The sequence below is a fragment of the Mytilus trossulus genome, chromosome 8, assembly GCF_036588685.1.
Source record: "Mytilus trossulus isolate FHL-02 chromosome 8, PNRI_Mtr1.1.1.hap1, whole genome shotgun sequence".
In the NCBI taxonomy this organism is placed as follows: Eukaryota; Metazoa; Mollusca; class Bivalvia; order Mytilida; family Mytilidae; genus Mytilus; species Mytilus trossulus.
In genome coordinates, this window is record NC_086380.1 from 66854630 (window position 1) to 66879422 (window position 24793).

The window sequence follows — 24793 nt, forward strand, 5'->3', positions numbered from 1 at the left end:
TATTCTCAACAGACGGTCATTGTCAATTTCAAAAGATGTAAATCACGATATGAGACAGACTTATTCAAGGTTCTATTGGATCGATGAGTGCAACAAGATGTTGTTTGATGTCCAATTAGACAACTACTAAATGATACCAAATAACGTACTTGTTAGGCTAGTTCTTTCCCTTGCAACATACGGGTATTTGAGTCACACAGAGCTAAATACTGATCAACATATAAATTTAAAAAAGGCAAGAAAATATATAATTTATTCAAGTCCATCCACAGACCACAAACAAGAACAAAAACCAATGTTGATATATTACAAGTATCGTGCTGACAAGAGTTATTTCATTACAATCTACAAAATAAGTATAACTATTTTGACAAACAAATCAAATTATTGCAAAGTAATATAAATTTCAGTCACGCGAAAAAAACATGTTTTAATTTAAAACATGCTGGAATGAAAAGTTAGATATGACAAAGTATCATAGTACACAACTAGATAAAATCGTTACATGTAACACCCCAGTTAACCATGATTCATGGCGTATTTGCTTGTCCATTCCGTCGCTGTTTTATCGTATTGTTTTCTATCTGTTTCATATAGTGTGGCAGCATCTGCTTCAAGTGGATCATCAGGATCTGGACAACTTAATAACAATATTATATTAAGTAACACTGGAATAGAAAAAATAAATCATAAAAAGTAAAGCAAATGCATTGCTGTTAAAGTTATGCGCTTGTGTAGTTGTATTACAAATATATTCCCAGCAAAAACCACACGTTATTGTAGTTGTATTACACATTTATTCCCAGCAAAAGCAACGCGTTTGTGTAGTTTGATTACATATGTATTGCCAGTAAAAGTCACACGCTTGTGTAGCTGTATTACATATGTATTCCCTGTAGTAAAAGCCACGCATTAGTGAAGTTGTATACCATATATGCATTCCCGAATTAAAGGCATTTGTTTGTGTTGTTGTATTTCACATGTATTCCCAGTAAAAGCCATGTTCATGTGTGGTTGTATTTCATATGTATTCCCAGTAAAAGCCATGTTCATGTGTGGTTGTATTACATATGTATTCCCAGTAAAAGCCATGTTCATGTGTGGTTGTATTACATATGTATTCCTAGTAAAAGCCATGTTCATGTGTGGTTGTATTACATATGTATTCCCAGTAAAAGCCATGTTCATGTGTGGTTGTATTACATATGTATTCCTAGTAAAAGCCATGTTCATGTGTGGTTGTATTACATATGTATTCCTAGTAAAAGCCATGTTCATGTGTGGTTGTATTACATATGTATTCCTAGTAAAAGCCATGTTCATGTGTGGTTGTATTACATATGTATTCCTAGTAAAAGCCATGTTCATGTGTGGTTGTATTACATATGTATTCCTAGTAAAAGCCATGTTCATGTGTGGTTGTATTACATATGTATTCCTAGTAAAAGCCATGTTCATGTGTGGTTGTATTACATATGTATTCCTAGTAAAAGCCATGTTCATGTGTGGTTGTATTACATATGTATTCCTAGTAAAAGCCATGTTCATGTGTGGTTGTATTACATATGTATTCCTAGTAAAAGCCATGTTCATGTGTGGTTGTATTACATATGTATTCCTAGTAAAAGCCATGTTCATGTGTGGTTGTATTACATATGTATTCCCAGTAAAAGCCATGTTCATGTGTGGTTGTATTACATATGTATTCCTAGTAAAAGCCATGTTCATGTGTGGTTGTATTACATATGTATTCCTAGTAAAAGCCATGTTCATGTGTGGTTGTATTACATATGTATTCCTAGTAAAAGCCATGTTCATGTGTGGTTGTATTACATATGTATTCCTAGTAAAAGCCACCTTGTCACGGTAGTTGTAGTCTCAGCTGTATTATATATATATTTCCATGTAAAAACCATGCGCATGTGTAGTATTACATATGTATTCATGGTAAACGCCACACACATGTGTATTTGTACTACATATGTATTCCCAGTAAAAGCCATAGGTCTTCCATAAGAATTTCTAGTTAACCACGCTAGTGTAGTTGTTTTACATATATATTCCAAGTAAAAGCCACACGTTTGTGTAGTTGTATTACAAGTGTATTACCAGTAAAAACTGTGCACTTGTGTAGTTGTATTACATGTGTATTCCCAGTAAAAGCCAGACACTTGTGTAATTGTATCATAGTTACTTCGTTAAAAAGCCACACATAAAAACAAGGTAAGTGGAAACCTTATGTACTGTTAAAAGTGATATAATAGTTCACATCTTTGAGGTGTAATACCATCAAAACTTATCTGTCACATCCGGTTAATTACATACGAAAAAGGGTTGAAAAAAAATATTCCCTTGTCAGAACTTGACAGTTGTAGGAATTTAATCGTACATTTCAGTGTAGTTAAAAATTTCTGAGTCATATCTTGGGTGTTTCCAAGCAACCTTTATTTTTTTTTATTTGGTGTTTCTATTGAATATTTTAGAAACTTGAGGTTACATGGTTACTAAAGCTTGTACACAGGAAAAAAGGGGTAAACATTTGATTGGTTAACTTCCAGTGATGGTTATCTTATATGCAATGAAATATTATGTGAAATTTTGTCTGTAGTACTGGATAGGATAAAACTGTACTCATGCCAAGTAGTTCTTTATCTGATACAAAGGTAAATTCTGCACAATTTTTTGAAAAGTACAAATTTAACAAAGACAAACAGCTTTTTGGATATAGTTGTCTCAATGGCAATAATACAGCACATTCTTGTTTTAATTTAGCATCATTCTTCCTGACATGTTGAAACTTAAAGCTATGTCTTACCTTTACGTATGTCTAAAGATGGTGCCCATTTTTCCTTCAGTACACCTAAACTTATTTCTCCTGAACTTCCATTTATGTTTGGATGGTAAATTTTTGTTGTAAATTTTACCTGCAAATTTTAGAAATGTAACTTTAAAGTATGGAAAGATTTGTTCAGACTATACAAATATAACTTTAGACTATAGAAATATTACTTTTAGACTATAGGAATATTACTTAAAATGCAACTAAGTAATAATTTATAAATTTCACCGTATAAGTTTTTTTTGTAACATTTAGGTTTAAGCATATCATATATTGATAATTTAGGTTTAAGCATATCATATATTTTAATTTATTATATAATTGTTTTATTTTTTCACTTACTGTCTCGTTCACTTTGATCTGAGTCTACTATATGTAAGGCAGCTACCATTTGATATTTATTGGGAAAGGGGGGGGGGGGGGCTAGAAAAAGTTTGTCTTGCATTTTTTTCAGTTGTGCTGCCCTTTTATTTTTCACTCTATTCGGTCCTGCATTTGTTTTGTTTATCTTGACTTTTTTTTACATATTTGTCGTCCTGTTTCTTTTTTTGCCAAGTTGCTCATCCTGCCTTTTTTAACTGAAAACTCCTGTCCTGCCTTTTTTTAAAGTTCCACCCTTACTCCCTCATAATAATCAAATGGTAGCTCCATAAGCGAAGCATGGACGTCGGATCTTTCTTTCCATGATATTGACTTTATACAAAGTATATTCTACATGATAAGAATTATAGAATACACATACTTACCTTTGGTGGAAAGAAAGGATAATCACTGGGAATCGTCAGCCGCAAGAAAAATAATCCTCCAGCATAAGGAGTATCGTCCTGAAATGACAAATTATCCAATAGGATTTGACAATTTTTAGATTTGGACACTGTAAGTGAAACAAATATAGAGAAAATTGATCCTACTCCTGAAAATTGGTCCTTCTCCTTCGCCCTACTCCTAGGAAAATTAGTCTTTCTCCTTCGTCCAACTCCATCTAGTAAATTGATAGGAACCTTTTGTGTTTATTCAATACTTTTGACAATAAAGAAGAAGAATAAACTCAAAACAGTACAAATCAGAACAGACGTCAGAAACATTTCTGTAATTACGAAAAAACTGCTGTTTCATTATGAAGTGTGTTTAAACAGTAACCGTTGATAGAGGATATTGTCTTGATGCTTAAAATGTTAAAAAATAGCAAATTTTTTTTTTTGTGTATGATTTTGTAAGTTTTTTTCGACTTTAAAATGAGCTTTGATTCTCGACTTTGGTATCTAAAGAGGGTCTGGATTGCGGTCCTTCAATTCTGTATTTTTTAATATTTTAAGCCATTTTTCTCTATTCTTATATGAATATTTTAACACCGTATTATTCTCTCTGTTCTAATCTTTATTTATTTGGTCCGTTATTCTGTAGTATTTGTCAGTTATTCTCAATTCTGTAAACCCCATCCGGACCCTCTTTATACAAAGTCTAAACTTACTGGTCCCTGTATACTGCCCTCCCAATTGAACACTGAAAAATAAAGGAAACAGTTTTTTTTTTCATTAGTTACATTTTATATTCTTATCTTTTGTGTTACAAGATACGACCATTATTTTCTAACCTCTAAATGTTTCCATTTATTTTGAAATCAGCTTGTGTGTCAGTATGAATGATATTCTATGTGAATATACATTGAAGAACAAAGATTTCTGATAGGTTCAACTGAAATATGCAACTTTACTCTACTAAAAGCAAGATACAAAATGAATTCGTATGTTATTCTTTATGTTTACACGATCCAATATGTTAGATTTAGAAATTCATTCCTTGATGCATGCGCTTCAGAATCAATACTATTTTTTTTTTACATATATACTTTTTTTCCCCATCTAAGGGCATTCTGTTTTTCGTTCTGTGCGTCTGTTCGTCAGTTCGTCCGTCCGTCTGTCCCGCTTCAGGTTAAAGTTTTTGGTCAAGGTAGTTTTGGTGAAGTTGGAAGTCCAATCAACTTGAAACTTAGTACATATGTTCCCTATGATATGATCATACTAATTTAAATGCAAAGTTAGAGTTTTGACCCTGATTTCATGGTCCACTGAACGCAGAAGAAAATAGTGCGAGTAGGGAATCCGTGTACTATGGAAACATTCTTTTTAATAAAATTAGATGTTTTTCTTTTGTTTACATATATTCATTTTTACTACACTATACTCTGCATTATAAAAATGCTATACATAATTCTCATTTTTAATAGATTCTATAAAGAAAGTGTAATGTGTCTGATATAACTGTAGAATAAATACAAGAAATAGAATTCGCTGATTAATCAGAACAAAAGCCAACAAACAAATGCACTTTTGTTTTAAATATGTATTACCTTCCAGTTATTTCTTTTTGACCGGACCCGATTTGTGGGTCAGTGTTACATCTTACAAAGTCTATTCAAATTATTTTGCTCAAAATGTTGCTATGGGCCATCGAATTATTTTGCAAAGAATTTCGCTCAAACCATTGCTTTATATGGACCGTTTAAAAATTGCAGAGGTGAGAGTTTGTTCCGTGTTGAAGGCCTCACTATGACTTTGCTTAAAGGTAGTACCTAAAACTACAGGGAGATAACTCTGTAAAATCAGCTAAACGTTTTAATTACGTTGTGTTGTTAAGGGAATATTAAGCTTCTCAATGATCAAAATAAGTGTTTGTCAAACTGCTATATAACCAGTGTAATTTTTCTGATAAAACGGTTGGTTCAAATTTATTGTAATTTTTACATTTTTTTAAAAGTGTCAAAGTAAATACTTTGTCAAAATTTGAAGAAAATTAAACGATCCAAATTAATTTTAGCTAAAGTGTTGGGTACCACCTTTTAAAATATGTTTTTGTTGTTCATGTACTGATTTTGTGTCATGGATAGATACACCATCCTTTGTATCGTAAAATATTCTAAAGTCCTTTGCAGTAACTATAGACTACAATATCTATATTAGATATATATATAACTTAATATTTCTCTTTTAGATTTTATCACCCTTTGTGTCAGTTGTGGAAACCAACTCATATCCACTCCAGATTTTTTTAATTTATTTATTATTAATCACAAACAAGCCAGTAACCTTGTCAGTGGTTGTTGAATGTCTTAATCTTATCTTAATAATTTTGATTGTTTGAAGATATTTGTATACTGAAATAGCAGAACTTTGATGGTCTCTGTATGAATTATTCATTCTACCATATGTTGTGTTTATACAAAGCCATGGTATCTGAATATTCGAAACATTGATCATTCGAAAAATTGATCAGGAGTTGACTCCCATAAGCATAGGTCTAGCGTCCTTTTGTTAATACTGATAATAACCTTCTACTCAGGCCTATCCAATGTTTATCTATACTACTTTAAAGGTAAGGACTGGTTTCATTGAGCCCCAAATCATCTGAAACTATACAAAGTCGGAAATATTTTTGATATATGACGTATAAATGTAGTTGTACTTCCTAAATTGTATTGTAAGTGCACCATTTTGCTAGGTTAAACGACATCAATCCTGGACAGAACTGTCAACAAATGAAATAGGCGTCGAACGTGTCAGTCGAAATGATCCTCCCCCTTTTTATGTTTTAACACAGGCACCCGACGTCCAGACCCCTTCCTTTTAAACTGTAAACCCCTTCCCAATGTTTTGACTAAAAGATGGATTTATTTAAACTTAACGAATTTATAAGCCAAAAAAAACCCACTGGATCGTCGATTACCGAAATAAACAGAGAATGACATATTCACGCCCTCCCCCTTTTTATGTTTGATCCCCAATTCCTATCCAACTTTTTTGATTAGAAGATGAAATTTTATAAAAATATAATTTATAAGTACAAAAAACGATTGGATGGTCGATTACAAACAAACATTTGTCATTGATGTGTCCACACTCTTTGTGTCAACACTAGCCCAATTGTACTGCGATTTCGCGAGCATCTACCAGTATATAATTATGTTAGCGGCAATAAGTGAAATTAGGCATTACGCTTAAATCCTAGGCAATAATTTAACTTCTAGGCAGTAAGTCTATTGCCTAAATGATGCTAGGCATTAGTCTTAAATCCTAGGTTTTAAGCTTAAATCCTGAAAAATGTGTGAAGGCATTACCGGTATGCTTAATGCCTAAAATATAAATGCGAGTAAATAAAAAAACATTTATTCATGTAATTATGAGAACTAGGGCCTCTTTATCGAAACTGTCCTAAGATTGGTCCAACAAGAAATTCTTAGGACAGAAATCGGGTTAAAGTTACCTTCGACTTACGAAATGTCTCAGTATGCATATTGAAGCTATCATAGGATTATCTTAGCTAGAATGTCCTATTTGCTGTGCGAAGTATTGGCGTAAAAGAAAATTACAAATGAAAACATTTTGTATCAAATTTAATCAATAACTATAATTTAAAAAAAAACAATTGATTGTTTGAAAATGATTATTAGTTATAAATAAAGGTAATAAAGAATTTTGATATTATGATTGTACATTTAAACTCTATAAGTAAATTGTAAATACTAGTAGTTAAAATTAAATACAATAGTCAATAAAATCATTCTTTGCTTTGAAAAAATGTCAAATGTTGCAACCAATGGTGCTGAAATGAGGGATAGGGATTGATATGCATTGAAGCTATCATTTCAATTTTATAGGGGGGGGGGGGGGGGGGTAGTTTGAAATTTGAAAAGAAGTTTGGAGTGTAAAAAGGGCAGGCCATGATGAGCAAATTTAAAAATAATGGCAGAATGACTTTTATGTAAAAAGCACCGAATAAAAGAATAGAGTGTAAAAAATTGAAGACAGAGATTTAAAAACAAATGCTTTGCATCCTAGCCCCCCTTTCCCCCCTCTTTCTAAACATCAAATTGTAGCTCTCTATATTAAATGCAACCAATACAGGCCATATTTGTTTATAAAAATAACCATCCTAAGTTAGGACCATTCTGAGACCATCTTAAGACACCTAAATTGGTATATTACAATTCCTAGGGTTTACCTGAGTTGCGACATGTTTGATGAACCCACTTAGGACTGAAATCGACCTAAGTTGGTCTTAGGACACACCCTAACATAAGACTGCTTCGATCAACATGCCACTGAAGTTTCAAGCTTCAGGACTTCCGGAAATAAAATCACTTATGAAATATGTTATTTATATTAAAACGCATCAAATAATACTTTAGAAATATAAAAACTTGAAAGAAATTTGTGTTAAAATCAATTTTTTCACAAGTTGTGGAACTGTTAACAAAGGAAATTGATTATTTAACTTGTATATTTATTTGGAAGATCAATATGTGACACTTTAATAAAATAATCATTATCTTATCTTATCTTATCCAAAAAAAAAAAAAAAAAATGGAAAATTTTGTGAGCTCAATTAGTGAAGTGTAAATGTAAAAATTTTCAAATCAAAATTTTAATTATTTTATAGAATTTCCCCCTTTTTTATTTGGATACAATCACTTTTTTAAATCTTTTTTAATATTTTGTAATACAACAAAAATATGAAAAACGTATGAGTTAATTCTGTTTTTTAACAGCTAAATTAACTAAATAAACTTACTCAATTTGAAGATCTTTCAAATGAACGTATATTTATATATGTAATATTAGAAATATAATTAAGAAACGACTTTATATCGAGAATAAATCACCAAGTATGCATAAATTCCAGAGTTCACTTATTGCCTAAAATTATGTTCGGCAATAGGATGAATAATCATCATCATCATCATATTTCAGTAACTAAGCTTAATGCTTGGAAATTTCAGGCAATAACTTAATGCCTAGGCATTAGCTTATTGCCTAGGATTTAAGCTTAATGCCTAATTTCACATATTGCCGCTAACATATACATACAAAATCAAATTTTGGAACTTATTTTGAATTATTTGGCTATCCTTCCAATCTTTTGCTTCTTTACGTAAATCTATCCAGCGTTTGAGCAAACTCAGCTAGCTGTGTTCCCATAACAGATAACTTTTAGAAATGTTAATGTATTCACATAAAAGTTATTTCAAAGTTAAAATGTTGAAAGGAAATCCTCCAATGTAACGTTGCACATGCTCAAAAAATTATTTTTAGGAATGTACATATTATAAACAAGAAGCACTAATAGTACGTTGTCCAATATGTAGATTTGCTATTAAAAGCAATGTCTATAGTCAACACCGACACATGAATATCAATAATGTGGTCATTTTTATAAATTTCCTGTTTACAAAACTTTGAATTTTTCGAAAAACTAAGGATTTTCTTATCCCAGGCATAGATTACCTTAGCCGTATTTGGCACAACTTTTTGGAACTTGGATCCTCAATGCTCTTCAACTTTGTACTTGTTTGGTTTTCTAAATATTTTGATTTGAGCGTCACTGATGAGTCTTATGTAGACGAAACGCACGTATGGCGTACTAAATTATAAGCCTGGTACCTTTGATAACTTCTATATAGCTTAATAAAATCTATGAAAGGTCAGCACTGATTTAAAGTAGTGTCTCCTCCATGACAGTCGTGATTGACATATAATGGTTTACATTTACAAATTGTGACTTGGATGGACAGTTGTCTCATGGGCACTCATACAACATCTTCCTATATACATATTGAACATTATTAGATGTTATAACTCAATATTAAATAAAAGACACTGCTATTTTCAGTGTTTGGTACAGGTTGGCTGTCACTGGGCACAACAGATCAACATAAAACCCTACGGGGAATAACCAGAGAACTCTTTTTGTCAGAAAACACTGTCAAACATCCAAACATACTATCCACACTGATCTGTGTCCACACTTATATATATATAAATATAATTAAGTCTTATAATTATTTAAATTGCTTACTGTCATCATTTATAGGACCCGCGGAACAACATGAACTAGGAATACTAGAAAAATGTCTAAGTTCCTGAAAAGTATAATTACACTTCCTGTTAATACAAAGCAAGTTATCAATGATTGAATGTGAGGCATTGTCCTGGAATAGCAGCAATGAGTCAGCAATGTAAGTTAAAACAAAAATAACTTATATCAAGTCAGGAGCCTGTAATTCAGTGGTTGTCGTTTGTTCATGTGTTACATATTTGTTTTTCGTTAATTTTTTTTACATAAATGAGGCCGTTAGTTTTCTCGCTTGAATTGTTTTACATTGTCTTATCGGGGCCTTTTATAGCTGACAATATGCGGTATGGGTTTATCTCATTCTTGAAGGCCGTACGGTGACCTATAAATGTTAATGTTTGTGTCATTTTGGTCTTTTGTGGATAGTTGTCTCATTGGCAATCATACCACATCTTCTTTTATATATTGCGATTTTGTATAGTTTATCATTTCTCTCATGTCTCTAGCTGTCATTATTTCAAAGCCTTTTCAAAATTAAGCAAAAGTGACATACTTAGTCTTCTCTCATTTTTTAGTCGTTGCAAAGATACATCACACCAGTCAGTTACTGTTCATTGTTAATTTGTATTTAATTATTAAAAGGGTCCAACAGATCTTGGTTACGGAAGATAACTCTTAAAATCAGTAATGTGTTGTTTATATGTGAGTCCGTATCAATGGTATCATGTACTTTTTAAAGCATACACATGATACAGATGCGATCAGCTTACATAAAATACATGTTTGAAAATAATAATATGACTGCAATAATTACACTGTTGGTATCAACTGAAGTTCCTCCTTAATATTAAAGCTCGTAGGAATTCAGGAAGCTGACAGCGTATTTCAGTCAGTATGTAGCTAAAGGTTATATCTTTGGTTCGCTTGCTTGTTAGCTGAACCGTGAAGTCATGAACTACCCTCCTTAATAGTAGACTAGCCCAACATATAACCAATCTTTCTCTCTGTAGGGCTAAGCTACATTAAAAGGAGGGTAGTATACCTTACCTAACAATGACTTCACGGTTCAGCTAAAAAGCAAGCTAACCAAAGATATTACCATTAGCTACATACTGACTGAAATCTGCTGTAAACAATAACGCATGCGTTGTACTGGATGTATACATGGTATATTTGTTTGAAGTTTTTTCTTCCTGACTTTAATAGCTCAGTCTAATATATCTAATAATAACCAATCCGCATAAAAAACGAATAAAGAAATTTCTTAAAACTATGACAATTTTTGTGTGTATATAATGATGGTTTGCATTTGCATCAAGTAAGAATCATATATATCCAGATTATTATGATTTCATAACTCTCGACTTTATTTTAGAAGATATTGGATAATATTGTAAGTTCGGGTTATTTTGTTAGTAGTGTTATGTCTTGTCTGTTTCCTTGTATGTAGATACACATTATACTGATATGAAATATGGGTTACGTTTACTGTGTAATTTAGGACTTACCTTGTTCAATCGCTTTGTCGCGGTCGCCATTTGTAATCATTAAAGTTCCAGAGATCTATTAAAGTCATCAGACCAAAAATAATATTCAATAAATTAAAGATATGGAAAACACCGTTGTTATTTTTAGAATTAATAATATATGTATATAAACCGAAAGTAATAATAAACACACAAAGTCTTCGTTATAGACCATCGCTACTTTTGTTACATTTATAAACCGAAATGGCTCTTAATTTGATTTTAAAATAACCCTGTTACGATAGATGATAAAAAAAAATAATAATATAAGAGTCATTAAATTAGAACTCATCAAATGAGACCACTGTAACTGTTTTTAACATGTCATTTGTGTACTATATTTCTTTAATATATTACTAGTTTTCTCTATGTATTTGCTATGACCAAAATTGATCATTGTTTTGCAAATAAAGTATAATATTAAATGTATTATATTATCTTATAAAATATACAATGAATAATTTTTGTATTGTATTAGTATGAACAGCAGATAGAATTCATGACCCTCATTCATGTATTGAATTGAATGAATGAATACTTTATTTGCAAGAAGCATATATACATGCTATGGCAAACGAAAATATATACAATATATGACAAACAAAAGACAGCAGAGAACAGTAGTTACAGAGTATACAATAATATTATGACAATATATGCGATCTAATTTTCCAAGCTGCATTTAAATAGTTACATAGTTTTACTGTCAGAGATTTAGAATGAGCTTGTAATAAATTATCTAACTTGTGCCGATTTGGCCAAGAACAGTAGAATAAAGGTAAAAATTCTGTACGCACAGATCTATACGCTGGACATGATAAAACAAAATGATACTCGTCCTCTAAAACATTCATATTACAACACATACAAATTCTGTTTTCTCTTTGAGTATTTAGATAACGACAAACTTCAACATTTAATTTAAGTGTGCCGCTACGTAGTTTTGTTAATATAGATACATTACAATGAAAATCTAAGTATTTTTCAAAACCAAATTCTAGTTTATATCGTTTATAAATACAAAGTTTATTACATTCTTCTAAAGCTGTATTCCAGCTTTGTAAAAATTGATCTTTAATACGTGTTTTTATACAATCAAATGATAATTTACTAGTATCTTGTGAAATCCATACATCATAAAATCCAAGGTTACAAAACAATTTTTTTACGTTAGACGCCCAATTAATTTTACCATTATTTGCATCTTTGTACAAAAGTTTATAAACTTCATATACAATATGAGGTTTATTAGTTACAATATGAATCCAATATTTCAGGATTTTATATTTTCTCAAAATATGCAATGGCAAGTGCCCAAGTTCACCATATAAAAAATTTGTTTTTTACCAAGTTTCAAAATAAATCTACAAAATCTATTATATATAAGCTCTATATCACCAGCACGATGAAAACCCCATATTTCAGACCCATAACTTAAAACGGATCCAACCATACTATCGATTAGGAAAATTTGTTGTTCAGTAGTCACATATATTTGTTTCAATGAATTTATTAGTGAAGATAAAGCTCTTGATCCTTGTTGAGATAAACGCTTTGGAGTTTGTAAAAATTTTCCATTATAGTGGAGCAATACACCGAGGTATACATAGGAGTTCACAATTTCTAATTCTCTGTCGTTGTAATAAAAACGGTTTACCACAGGCCTCCATCCATTGTTATTTTTGTTAGGATTTAAAACCCATGTTATACGTTAGAATATTTTTGTTTTTACATGTGTATACACTTATATTTCCTCTAATGATCCCTAATCATTTCTCTACATTTTAGTACGATTCATATTTGAAATTATCTTCTGTTCTTATTTGATATCATTTTTGTATTTGTTTTTGTTTTATTAAAACATATATTACAGTAGTATATAAATTAATCATATTTATTCCGGTAACAGTTTATTTCGGGTAAGTCAGAATAGAAATAGACCATTATAGTGCTTTGACTTTACATATCAACGATATAAGGATGAGGCTTAGAAACGGGGAAATGCGAGGCTGTGTCGAGCTATTTCCCCGTTTCAGGCCTCATCCTTATATCGTTGATATGTCAAGTCAATGCACTATTATTGTCTTTATACTGCAATCTAAAGAAACATTTTCAATTGTTGTTTAATGCATTAAGGTTATTTATTTGATTTAAATATGGGGGAAATTCCCTTTAAAAGGCCTCATATCATGCTCTCGGAGAAATATACAACAAAATGAAATGTACATTTACCAAAATTGTTTGAGTATGGACTTTTAAAAATACCAGCCATAAGCATTAAACATAATGATTTCTAGGTTGCAAACAAAAAATATCAACAATGAAATATGTGTTTCCAATAATTGCAAACTTAACAAGGCTGAGTCGTTCCACGCATCGTTGTATGCATTGGAAACATGAACAGGTTGAAGAGGTCGTATGAATAATTAAATTTTATTTCGGCAACTTCTATTTAAATATTCATGAGGAAAAGTGATATCGGATCAGTGACTGTATATGACAAAGACATATACCAGTAAACGCATTTTGACAGCTCAAATAGAACGAGTGCAGTACAAAACCAGATATTCACCCCTTTCTCGCGGGAATAAATATAATAGTTAGGAAGACACAGATTATCCGAAAAAACGTTTACTTAGAGTTGTCCCATGTAACAAACTCGAAACATAAAACTCGAACAATTCGCGAAATGTCCACGCAACTCTTCGAAATTTTGCATGAACATTCTATAACGTGATATATTTCAGTACTGGTTAACATGGCTGTCTCCTTTTAAGATTTGCATACATATTTTCAAAAGAATATGATGTACGGAAATGTTCCATCGGAAAGTTAATTTGGAAACTTGAAACATTTCAGGTCAAAAATAAAATTTTGACAGATAAATCATTAAATTGTAAGCACGATCGTTTTATACTAAGTGTTAGCTCCCAAAATTCGAATTGAAAAATAAAGTGAGCTACATATTCAAATCAAAACAATAGATTTGCAACGTCTTGCGGAAATGTCCGAGTTTAACTTTCATGCCTTCACAAAACATTTACAGCCAAAAAAACAGAGATTTGATTTCGTGAAGATTAATTTTCGGCTTTGATAACTATACCAATAAAAATTACTTTCAAAGTTTAAATTGGTACACCAAATAGCATTAAGATTACAGGGTTATCTATAAAAAATACGGATTAATGGAAATGTCTTGCAAGTTTGTCCGTTATCATAATTTGACGTCCCTGCAAGCGTAATATGCTAGGGACGGCATAAATTGCATCCGCGTGTTCCTTCCTCCACTAAATATAAATGTCCTGCTTTCAACAAAACGAAATGATACACACATTACAAAAATACACATCTATGAAACGATCAAAAAGTAAGAAAACGTCAGTATCATAACTATAAGCTATATTGAATGTCACTGCTTGAATAAAATCGTACTCGGGTTGAATATATTATGCAGCAATATTCCTCCAAAAACACATAATTACTAGCAGTAAAATCTAATATCCTATGTTAAATATAAAATCATATTGGATTGGATTCTCACGGCATTTATACTTGTTTGTTATACTTTGCATTTACCCAAAAAGATAAGCAAGAATAATTAGATAGTGTGCGTTTCCAATCTTACGTCATTTTTCTGTTACACTAAATGATAGCAATATCTGACGTTGCGTCACCTATCATAGAATTATACTAACCGGCTTCATTTACATGGTATCTGGCAAATGATTAGTTCATTATACTTCCGTTTCGTCTTCGCTCGACTTTACCAGCGACGTAATATATACAGTTTTCAAAGTAAACTAGTAAAAAAGTTGAAAAAGTAATTGAAAGCCAATTTAAAAAAAAGAAGCTTTGAATACTAGTTGGCAATAAACTCCTGGACAAAGTATTACAATTCGGGGCATCGTACCAGTTGTTGTGACATTACGACGACCATTCGGCCAATTATCTCTATATAATATAATTATATAATGCAATTTTGGATGTAACGCGTCTTCTGATTGGCTGACGTTATTTTGTTATGAGCCCATAGACATACTTTAGTCATGTGACCGTGACGTCATCAACGTTTTTTCATGGTTTTCTACGTTTTCTACGTTTTCTACGTTTTCTACGTTTTCTACTGTTTCTGTCTATGACGAAATAACATTAAAAAGAATTTTCCCTGTCATTTCTTCATAGACAGAAAAAAATATTACAATCATTCATTAAATAGATACAATATAAAAAATAAGGCAATAGTAGTGTACCGTTGAAATAAATCGATCAAGAAGATACAGACCAAACTAACAAACACAAACTGCAATATGAGCGAGACAGTGTGCGTCGATTGGATAACCATCTAACGCTATGCATGCATCAATCAGCATGTATCAATCAACATGCGAATTCACACTCCGTCAAATCGTCATTGATATGGTTATATTTATAAATTTACTGTTAACAAATTTTTGAATATTTTTTTAAATACTAAGGCTTTTCTACCTCAGGCATAAATTACCTTGGCTGTATTTTGCAAAACGTTTAGGAATTTTGGTCCTCAATGCTCTTCAACTTCGTACTTTATTTGGCCGTTTTAACTTTTTTAAATTCGAGCGTCACTGATGAGTCTTTTGTAGACGAAACGCGCGTCTGGCGTATATACCAAAATTAGTCCTGATATCTATGATGAGTTTATCTATTGAATAACAGGTCAGACGACTATTTAGTATCTAAAGATCTTAGACTTCAAAAACATGTCACTTCGTATCGGTCATCTACTTCATGATACTTTAAGACTACACTGTGCCCGCTATCGTATGCTCCACATTCTTGTAAAAATGCAATTTTAATCAATTCATGTTAACATCTTAACCAACTAAGACTGAGACTTTTATATATATTTTGTTATAAGTTTTCAAAATAATAACAAAAATGACGTAATTTAGTTGTCGAAAACATACTTTACATTAAGTTGTAATATTTCAAAACTACCTTACAAATCATTTCAACTATGACAACTCTTAAGCCATGCCTACACAATTAATGTAAGTAAAAGGCCAGCAAAATGAAAGTTATTCAAGTCAATTATACAAGAATAAAGAATAAGACTTTTATTGAAACATAAACTGTAAATGCATGTCAAAGGTAAAATAACAAACAAAAAAAAAAACCCGGTTTATTCCTGACTTGATACTGGCAATTCTTTAGGACGAAAATGGTGAATTAACCCTTGAAATATATATCAGTTGCGTAGACTTCTATTATATTGACAACAATCTATGTGGGGTAAACAAACAGACATAATAGGTAAAATGTAAAATATGTTTAAAGCAGTCAACATTGAGTTATAATCTTCAGGGGGCTCCTGGGTATAAATCATTTTTTTTTCTAATATAGGATTTCGCTATATATTTTTTTTATAAATGAACATTATCATATACTTAAAAGAAAAATGAAATCAAAACATGGGGTCACCGTTCATTTAAGCTCACAATCTTCCTCCGGACGAAGCATACATTTTTGTTAATGTCCTTTTTTTTCTGTTGAGCTTATAGGAGAAATAGAGGTCATATCGAAATAAAAAAATAACCTAATTACAGAAATCGCTTAAATCTTACAATCACTTAGTTTATGTACAGCTTATTTGAAAACGATAATAAAAAATATAGGTCACCGATGAGATAAAAAGGATATTTCAAATTTAATGCCAAAAAATGTCATTTTTGCACCAAAGGGAGATAATTTGGAGCTTTTTTAAGGATATAAACATTTCAAAAGTCATCTGGGGCCAAACCGAGTAGTTTTTTTGGGTTTATTTTTGCACCATTTCATAAAGTAAAAACTAATAGTGTAATAAATAATGAATTATTGTAAAGAAAAAAATAAAGGTTTAATTTTTTTCAGAAATTTTTGTACCCACGAGCCACCTTAATCACTATAAAAAAGAACAAATGTGTCACAAAAAAAACAAAATTTGCATATTGACGAAGCACATAAGCAAAACAAACAGACATAATACAAAAAGTGATCACAGCAAAACCTTACACATTGATGGGATGTATAAGTCAGGATGTAAAAGTAATTCCATTAAAAAAACCCACAGCAAATATACTTATAAAAAATTTTAATATATTCAGCAACCTGATACATAAAATTTCATAACGTCAAAAGTTCTAAAACGTAAATGAAGATATGTAAAAATATCATTATATACAATATAGATAAACACGATTTTATTTCACAGATCTGTTGACCATGTTACATGGCATATTTTCGTGTCCACTCTGCCGCTGTTTCGTTGTATTTTTTTCTATCTTGTTTATATAAGATTGAAGCTTCTTGGTCAAATGGACATTCAGGATTTGGGGAGGTCAATAACGCTAGTATACTCAGTAATACTGGAATAGAAAAGCAATCCATAGAAATTCATTGCATTTCAGATATATCCCCCAGTAAAACCACGCGCATACGTAGTTTTGATACAGCGACATGTTTGGTTCAAACAACTAATTAACATGTGCTACAAGAACTATTTAATATGATGACGTGTAAAATTTGTTCTCAAAGTTTTTAAACTTGGGGAAACTTGAATTTTCTTTTTTTTTAGTGTAAAAATTACCGTTTATGATCCATGCAAGTCTAGTATGTAGAACCAAAATTGAGTTATTTTACCCTGTATCGTAGGGAGAAAAAAAGATTTCAAATATATGAGAGAATAATTCCCAAACCTCACCTAATTTACGTACATCCTTTTTAAAAGTGTTTTGTCATGATTTGATTTTGTGATTTATCATCTTGTACCCCTTGTTTACATGTTTTGTTAGTCTTTTCCTTCCATACAGAATATTCCTTATAAAAATATATCGTAGTTGAAAATATTAATAATAGAATTGAAAGTAAAAAGATCAAATGTATTTTTTTTTCGAAACGTGTTTGACCAGTCAACCGTCTTAATACAATGTGTTGTTGATATTGGAAACCTTACCTGTTGATATTGGAAACCTTACCTGTTGGTATTGGAAACCTTTCCTGTTGGTATTGGAACCTTACCTGTTGGTATTGGAAACCTTACCTGTTAATATTGGAAGCCTTACCTGTTGATATTAGAAACCTTACCTGTCGGTATTGGAAACCTTTTTTACCTGTTGATTTGGGAAACCTTACCTGTTGATATTGGAAACCTTACCTGTTTATATAGAGTAAGCAGCACACCATTGTTGATATTTGAAACCTTACCTGTTGATATAGAGTAAGCAAAACACCATTGTTGATATTTGAAACCTTACCTGTTGATATAGAGTAAGCTAAACACCATTGTTGATATTTGAAACCTTACCTGTTTATATAGAGTAAGCAGAACACCATTGTTGATATTGGAAACCTTACCTGTTGATATAGAGTAAGCAGCACACCATTGTTGATATTGGAAACCTTACCTGTTGATATAGAGTAAGCAAAACACCATTGTTGATATTTGAAACCTTACCTGTTGATATAGAGTAAGCAGAACACCATTGTTGATATTGGAAACCTTACCTGTTGATATAGAGTAAGCAGCACACCATTGTTGATATTGGAAACCTTACCTGTTGATATAGAGTAAGCAGCACACCATTGTTGATATTTGAAACCTTACCTGTTGCTATAGAGTAAACAAAACACCATTGTTGATATTGGAAACCTTACCTGTTGATATAGAGTAAGCAAAACACCAATCAGAATGAAATATGGATAAATATATTTCTCCTGAGTTCTGATCAATATTTGGATGGAAAATAGTTGTGGTGAATTCAATCTGAAAACAATAAATATCTATACAGAAATATATAGCCTAAACACAACTTGGCATATATTGGTTAATTGTATATAACCGTGGACATATTTACTAACAATTAAGGAACAGGCACGGTTGTTACAAACTTTCATCTGTCAACTTATGAAGTTTAGAATTCAAGAATTTGTATTATCAATTTTTACTAAGTTTACCTTATTCCATTTTAGTATTTCATTATTGTTGCCTTTACTGTGCAACTGTGTGCTGTAACAATGACTCATTCATCACGGTAACTTATTGCATGGTAATGAAACTGTTCATTATTTGTAACAAACAATCGAAACACTAATAGTTTATATATAGTCTTATTTTGGGACTTATACTAGTCTTAAAGAAATGTATTTTTAAAAGTTGTCCTTCTAACTGAATTTATTCGACCACCATTGGTGAGCCAAGTGTTTAAAAAACGCACATGTATTTTTTATATTGTCAGAAAGCGTAGGTTAAGCCATTAAAGCAGTTTCAACCCACCATAATTTTTTTGACCACTTTACTTTGATGATAATGCCTTTTGCATTTAAGTGAAAGCCCTAGCGCAGGAACGTTTTCTCTTTAATTGGATTTTACCTTTATATTTTCTATGCCTTTTATATAAAATTTAAAGTTTCGAATTCTTGAATACAATATGAACGTATTTACAAGAAAATACTATGACTAAAAAGTATGCACTACAAGTTAAAAATTATTAGATGAACAGACTTACTTTGGAGCCTGAAATGGGTAATTACTGGGATACGTTATTCGTAAGTAAAATACTCATCCAGCGTAAGGACTATCATCCTGTAACAACACAATATATATATGTATATTGAAAATGTTATTAGTATTTTTTATTAAGTGCAAGTTTATAAAGTGTTGCCGGTTTTAAATTTTTTAACTTTAATAAAATGCTGTTCGAAATTCACTAATCGATTGAGAAATAAAACTATAAAATCAAATATACACGAAAGTGTGAATGAAGTAAAATCACAAATAAATTGAACCCCGAGGAAAATTCAAAACGGATAGTCGCTGATCAAATGGTAAAATCAAATGATAAAACACACCAAACAAATGGACATAAACTGTCATATTCCTGACTTGGTACAGGCATATTCAAATGTAGAAAATGGTGGATTGAACCTGATTTTATAGCGCTAAACCTCTCACTTGTACGACAGTCGCACTAAATTCCATTATATTTAGAAAGATGTGTGAACAAAGTGTCACAAATAGGAGTACACCAACAACACGAACCCCACCAAAACTTGGGTTGATATCAGGTTCTCCGGAAGGGTTAGCAGATCCTGCTTCACATGTGACACCCTTCGTGTTGCTCATGTCATTACAAAGCCGGTACATAGTATAAATTGATGCGTCACATTCATGAAAAGGGAACAGGATTGAAGTTACGACATAAGGAACATATCCGAGTGAGTTTTCCTCAACCAAGGATCATTTGTACCCACGAAAAAAATGAACCCACGGCTTCTATTTACCGATCTTTACTCACGTCAATTAATCAATACTAATATTGGATTTCGACCTTAGTATTTTGTTTACAAATGTTTAAAACTGGTAGAAGCTTCTTTTATTTTGTTTCCTTTAATATCTTTTATCGTCAGAAAAAAATCACTAGGTAGACATAGATAATTTATTCATTTTATTAACGGTTCATTTAACTATCACAAATATTCTAAACTAAATGTAGATAAAGTTTTACTCACTGGCCCCGCTATCATTCCTTGCCATTTGAATACTGAAAATAAAAATGTATGTTTTCTTATTTTGTCGTTTGGTGGTTGTAACATTGACTACATACAATGACTTTTTTATACCTATTTTTTTTTTATCTTGTCCCTATGATTTATTAGCCTGGTTATAGTTTATATATATCACTCTATTTATACAAAGTTCATGCAATTTTGATTCAAAACAGATTAAGTTAATAGTTTCTTAAATATGGTTCTAACTTATATATATCCATTTTGATAAGTGTTTTGACAGATATTTATGTTCGCTACAAACTTAGAATTATATCGAAAAATAACATTCTTTCTAATTCTACAGGCTAAATATTTTGATATAATTTATCTTTTAATACTGTTACATTTTTTTTAAAACTTACTTGGCTTATATATTAATACAATTGTCATGATATCCTCAATTGCTTGAGATACAACTTTTATAGATTTGTGACAATCTAGAGCTAACTTTTTTTTTGTAATAACACCTTGCCCTTTGTTAAAGACAATAGGTTGCCATCTTGTATTGTTCTTTGTTTGCCTTTTTATAGATCTTACCTAGACATCTTCATTCATTTTACTAGTATATGGACTATTTCCCATATTGGAACATGTCTGATCAAAACTTGACTAATGTCTAGTCTATATGCTAGTCCCCTGAATGATCTTAGTTTAATCTATAAATATTATAAATGCATTTTCTAACTTACTATCATCGCCTATAAGGCCAGCAGAACAACCTGGAGGAGGGTCTTTAGAAATCTGTTGAAGCTCCTGATAAATATTGCACAATTTTGTTATGCAAAATATCGACCATAAGAGGAAACAACTAGAAGCACTGAATCAATAAAGGAACAACGCGCGAATTGGTTAAAATATAAAAGTACAAGAGGCTAATATGCACCTGAATCTTTCACCTGTTCATTCTGTTAAATATCTATCTTTAAGGGATTCCGAGATAATCAAAAAGTCAAATTCACGTCAAAATGGTAATGGAAGCGCCAGTAATCAAAAAGTATTAATAATGATTCTTTTTTGTATATTTCAATTTTTAATATGTTCCTTTTTTACCAGGGCCGATAAGTTGGTGGTACATGCTACACAGTCTATCCAAACCATATTTGCAAAGAAATCCGCTGAAGCCATTAATAGTCCGATGAAGATATGTCACCTTACCCGGACTCTTTATTCTGACACTTTCCTTTGCTCTTCTCCCTTATGCCATATGCTTACAAACAATTGTAAAACTCGTCATGTAACATGTGGAAGTTGCAGAACATTTGTGTAATTTTTTTATTAAGCATAATCTTTGAAGAGTGTATGTTACTGATATTTTTGTTCTGTTAAGAGGTTCTTCCAATATATTCTAGTATTATGCAATAGAACTGAAAATAATAGTTCAAAATTGTCATTTCAAGATTATGAATTCTAGACGGAGTCGTCAAAAGGTCTTAGTCGCTTGAAACTTTTTTTGCATCTTAAATATCTGATCATTTTAATTGTTTAAAGTATTTGTCTCTCTATTAAAGATTTTGAGATAATATTTAAAAAAAACAAACAAAAAAAAACCAAACACGTAAAACGCTGTCTAAAAGGGGAAATAAACCTTGTAAAAAGTTATCTGACTATTTCGGTTGTTTAAATATTTCTAATTTGAAGTGGACGACAAAAATAAATTCGTGGACATGTTTTTCTCATAGAAATTAAAAATAACATCAAAACAATGTGATATGCGGTCCATGACTGTATATACCCTGTTAATAAAAACTCTCAATGTAAATAGAACAGTTGCAGTATACATTGAGATATTACAAGAAAAACAAACTTGTAATGTGATACAAGAAATCGTGATTTCGTTACTATTTTGTAGTTTTTATTGCGAATGTCTGCTTATATGGAGTTCACAATAATTGATATAAAGAAGTACTTTCGTCTACTATGTTTTTACTTACCTTTTTCAACCGTTGTGCCGCCGCCATTTGCTTATAATCATGTCCAAAAATATATTGAAAGAAGTATTTAAAGACCAGGAAAACACCGAAATTATTTTTAAAATAGGTATATATAACGAATGGTTGTTGCCCCCACAAAAATTAAAGTAAATGAAACATAAAGAGTTTATTGGTTTCTAAGTCGAGGAGACAAAAAAAAAAGACATCTGGAGAACGACATCAACAAACTATAGATGTCTTTATAAGGTCTTATTCTTTATTTGTCTTTAAAAATTGAGAATTAATTTTACAGATAGACATAATCACGCATCGTTGTAAATTAAATAGAATTTGATGCGACTGTCATACAAGTGAGAGGTTTAGCCCTATATACAACCAGGTTCAATCCACCATTTTATACATTTGAAAATGCCTGTACCAAGTCAGAAATATGACAGTTGTTGTCCATTCGTTTGATGTGTTTTATCATTTGATTTCGCCACTTGATTAGGGACTTTCCGTTTTGAATTTTCCTCGAAGTTCAGTCTTTTTGTGATTTTATTATTTTTCTCCATAAACCATACAAAGCATTACGATATGAAAAGCGACAACTAACAAAGGGTTTCTGGCATGAAAATATGAATACGATGAATCAGATGTTCAGTATGTGTTGTCGTTTGTTGATGTGGTTGATAATTATTTCTCGTTGCTCGTTTTTAAATAGATTGGACCGTTGGTTTTCACGTTTAAATGATTTTGCACTAGTCATTCTTTGGGGACCTTTACAACTTGCGGTTCGGTGTGAGCTGTGCTCCTTGTTGAAGACCGTACTTTGACTTCTAATGGTTCACTTTTACAAATTGTGATTTGGATTGAGAGTTGTCTCATTGGTACCCATACACATCTTCATATACCTACACACAAACAAGAATTATGGAGAAAGAAAATTGAATATTGTTATTTATTTTGAATTTTCATGAACATTGAATTTACAGTAATTGGCCGTAACAAATGGAAGTTTAACAAGTAAAACTGCAATATGTCTACTAGAAACATTAGTGAAACTGAAATGCCATACATTGACTAGTAATCTCGGTTTTAGTATCGTTTACACAAAATTTAAAAAAAGTATGAAGATGAGTAACTAAGGGCAATGTTTCATAGACATGTATAACAGCACAGTTATACCACTTACTGAATACACCATAGTAAAATTTTAAATGTTAGATTTTTTTATATGTATATTTTTATCATGAACCATATTTTGATAATGCATCAAATTGCAAATCTTGTAAATATTTATTTTGCGTTCGAAAAGAAAAACCAATAGGAAGTTGGCATATATATTATATTTTTTTCTGATATTTATTATAAATTAATTTCTCATTTTAAGTTTTGTATTTGATCTATGGTAAAGGCATTACTCATATTGTCCGGTGATATATCATCAAAGTATAAAGTAGAAATAGACAAAATAAGACAACGTACCATTTACAATATGTATAATATTATAGATGGAGCTTTTTATATATACTCTCTTTAATGAACAAAAGATTGACAAACGAAAGACCATCCTTAAGAAGTCGAAGAATAATTTATCAACGAAAAAGCTTCAATCACGTAGCTGTCATTGTTAGTTGAAAGTTAAGTGTATCAACAGTATTTGAATTTTGATGGGATAGATGCTTTCAACATAGTCATCAAACGTTGAAATATTTATCGTCAGGACATCATCTAGATTTTTAAACAAAACCTACACTTTGAAAAGAAGGCGAGAGAAAAATCTAATTTACCTGATTTAGATTTAAGAGATTTGGTTTGATTTCATATGAGACAAATACTACATGATACCAAATAACTTAGAAGTTAAAATGTATTCTCTAACATAGGGGTATGAGAGTAACACAGAGCAAAATAGGCAAACTTAGCAAATACATGTATAAGTCACAATTCAAGCCCATCAACATACAACAATAAGAATAAGAACAACTTTTGTTAACACATAAAATTTATAATTATATAACAGTTTTCTCAGCACAATAAATATATCAAATACACTTAAGGTGGTACCTAACACTATAGGGAGATAACTCTGTTAAGTCAGCTAA

The 24793-nt window shown here is 31.2% G+C and overlaps 1 protein-coding gene and 1 long non-coding RNA gene across 2 annotated transcripts; both read right to left on the reverse strand.

Moving 5' to 3' along the window:
- Positions 1–238: 238 nt before the first annotated feature.
- Positions 239–11295, reverse strand: LOC134681294 (uncharacterized). Its single transcript, XM_063540862.1, has 6 exons — positions 11197–11295; positions 9692–9755; positions 4311–4342; positions 3586–3663; positions 2816–2924; positions 239–668 (listed from the first exon to the last, which is right to left on the reverse strand). Exons 1-6 carry the CDS (start codon positions 11224–11226, stop codon positions 520–522), a joined length of 462 nt encoding a protein of 153 aa, XP_063396932.1. The 5' UTR covers positions 11227–11295; the 3' UTR covers positions 239–519.
- Positions 11296–19732: 8437 nt separating this feature from the next.
- On the reverse strand, positions 19733–22743 carry LOC134681296 (uncharacterized). Its single transcript, XR_010100601.1, has 4 exons — positions 22707–22743; positions 21465–21528; positions 20737–20768; positions 19733–19810 (listed from the first exon to the last, which is right to left on the reverse strand). It is a non-coding gene; the product is annotated as an uncharacterized LOC134681296 (long non-coding RNA).
- Between the last annotated feature and the right edge of the window lie 2050 nt (positions 22744–24793).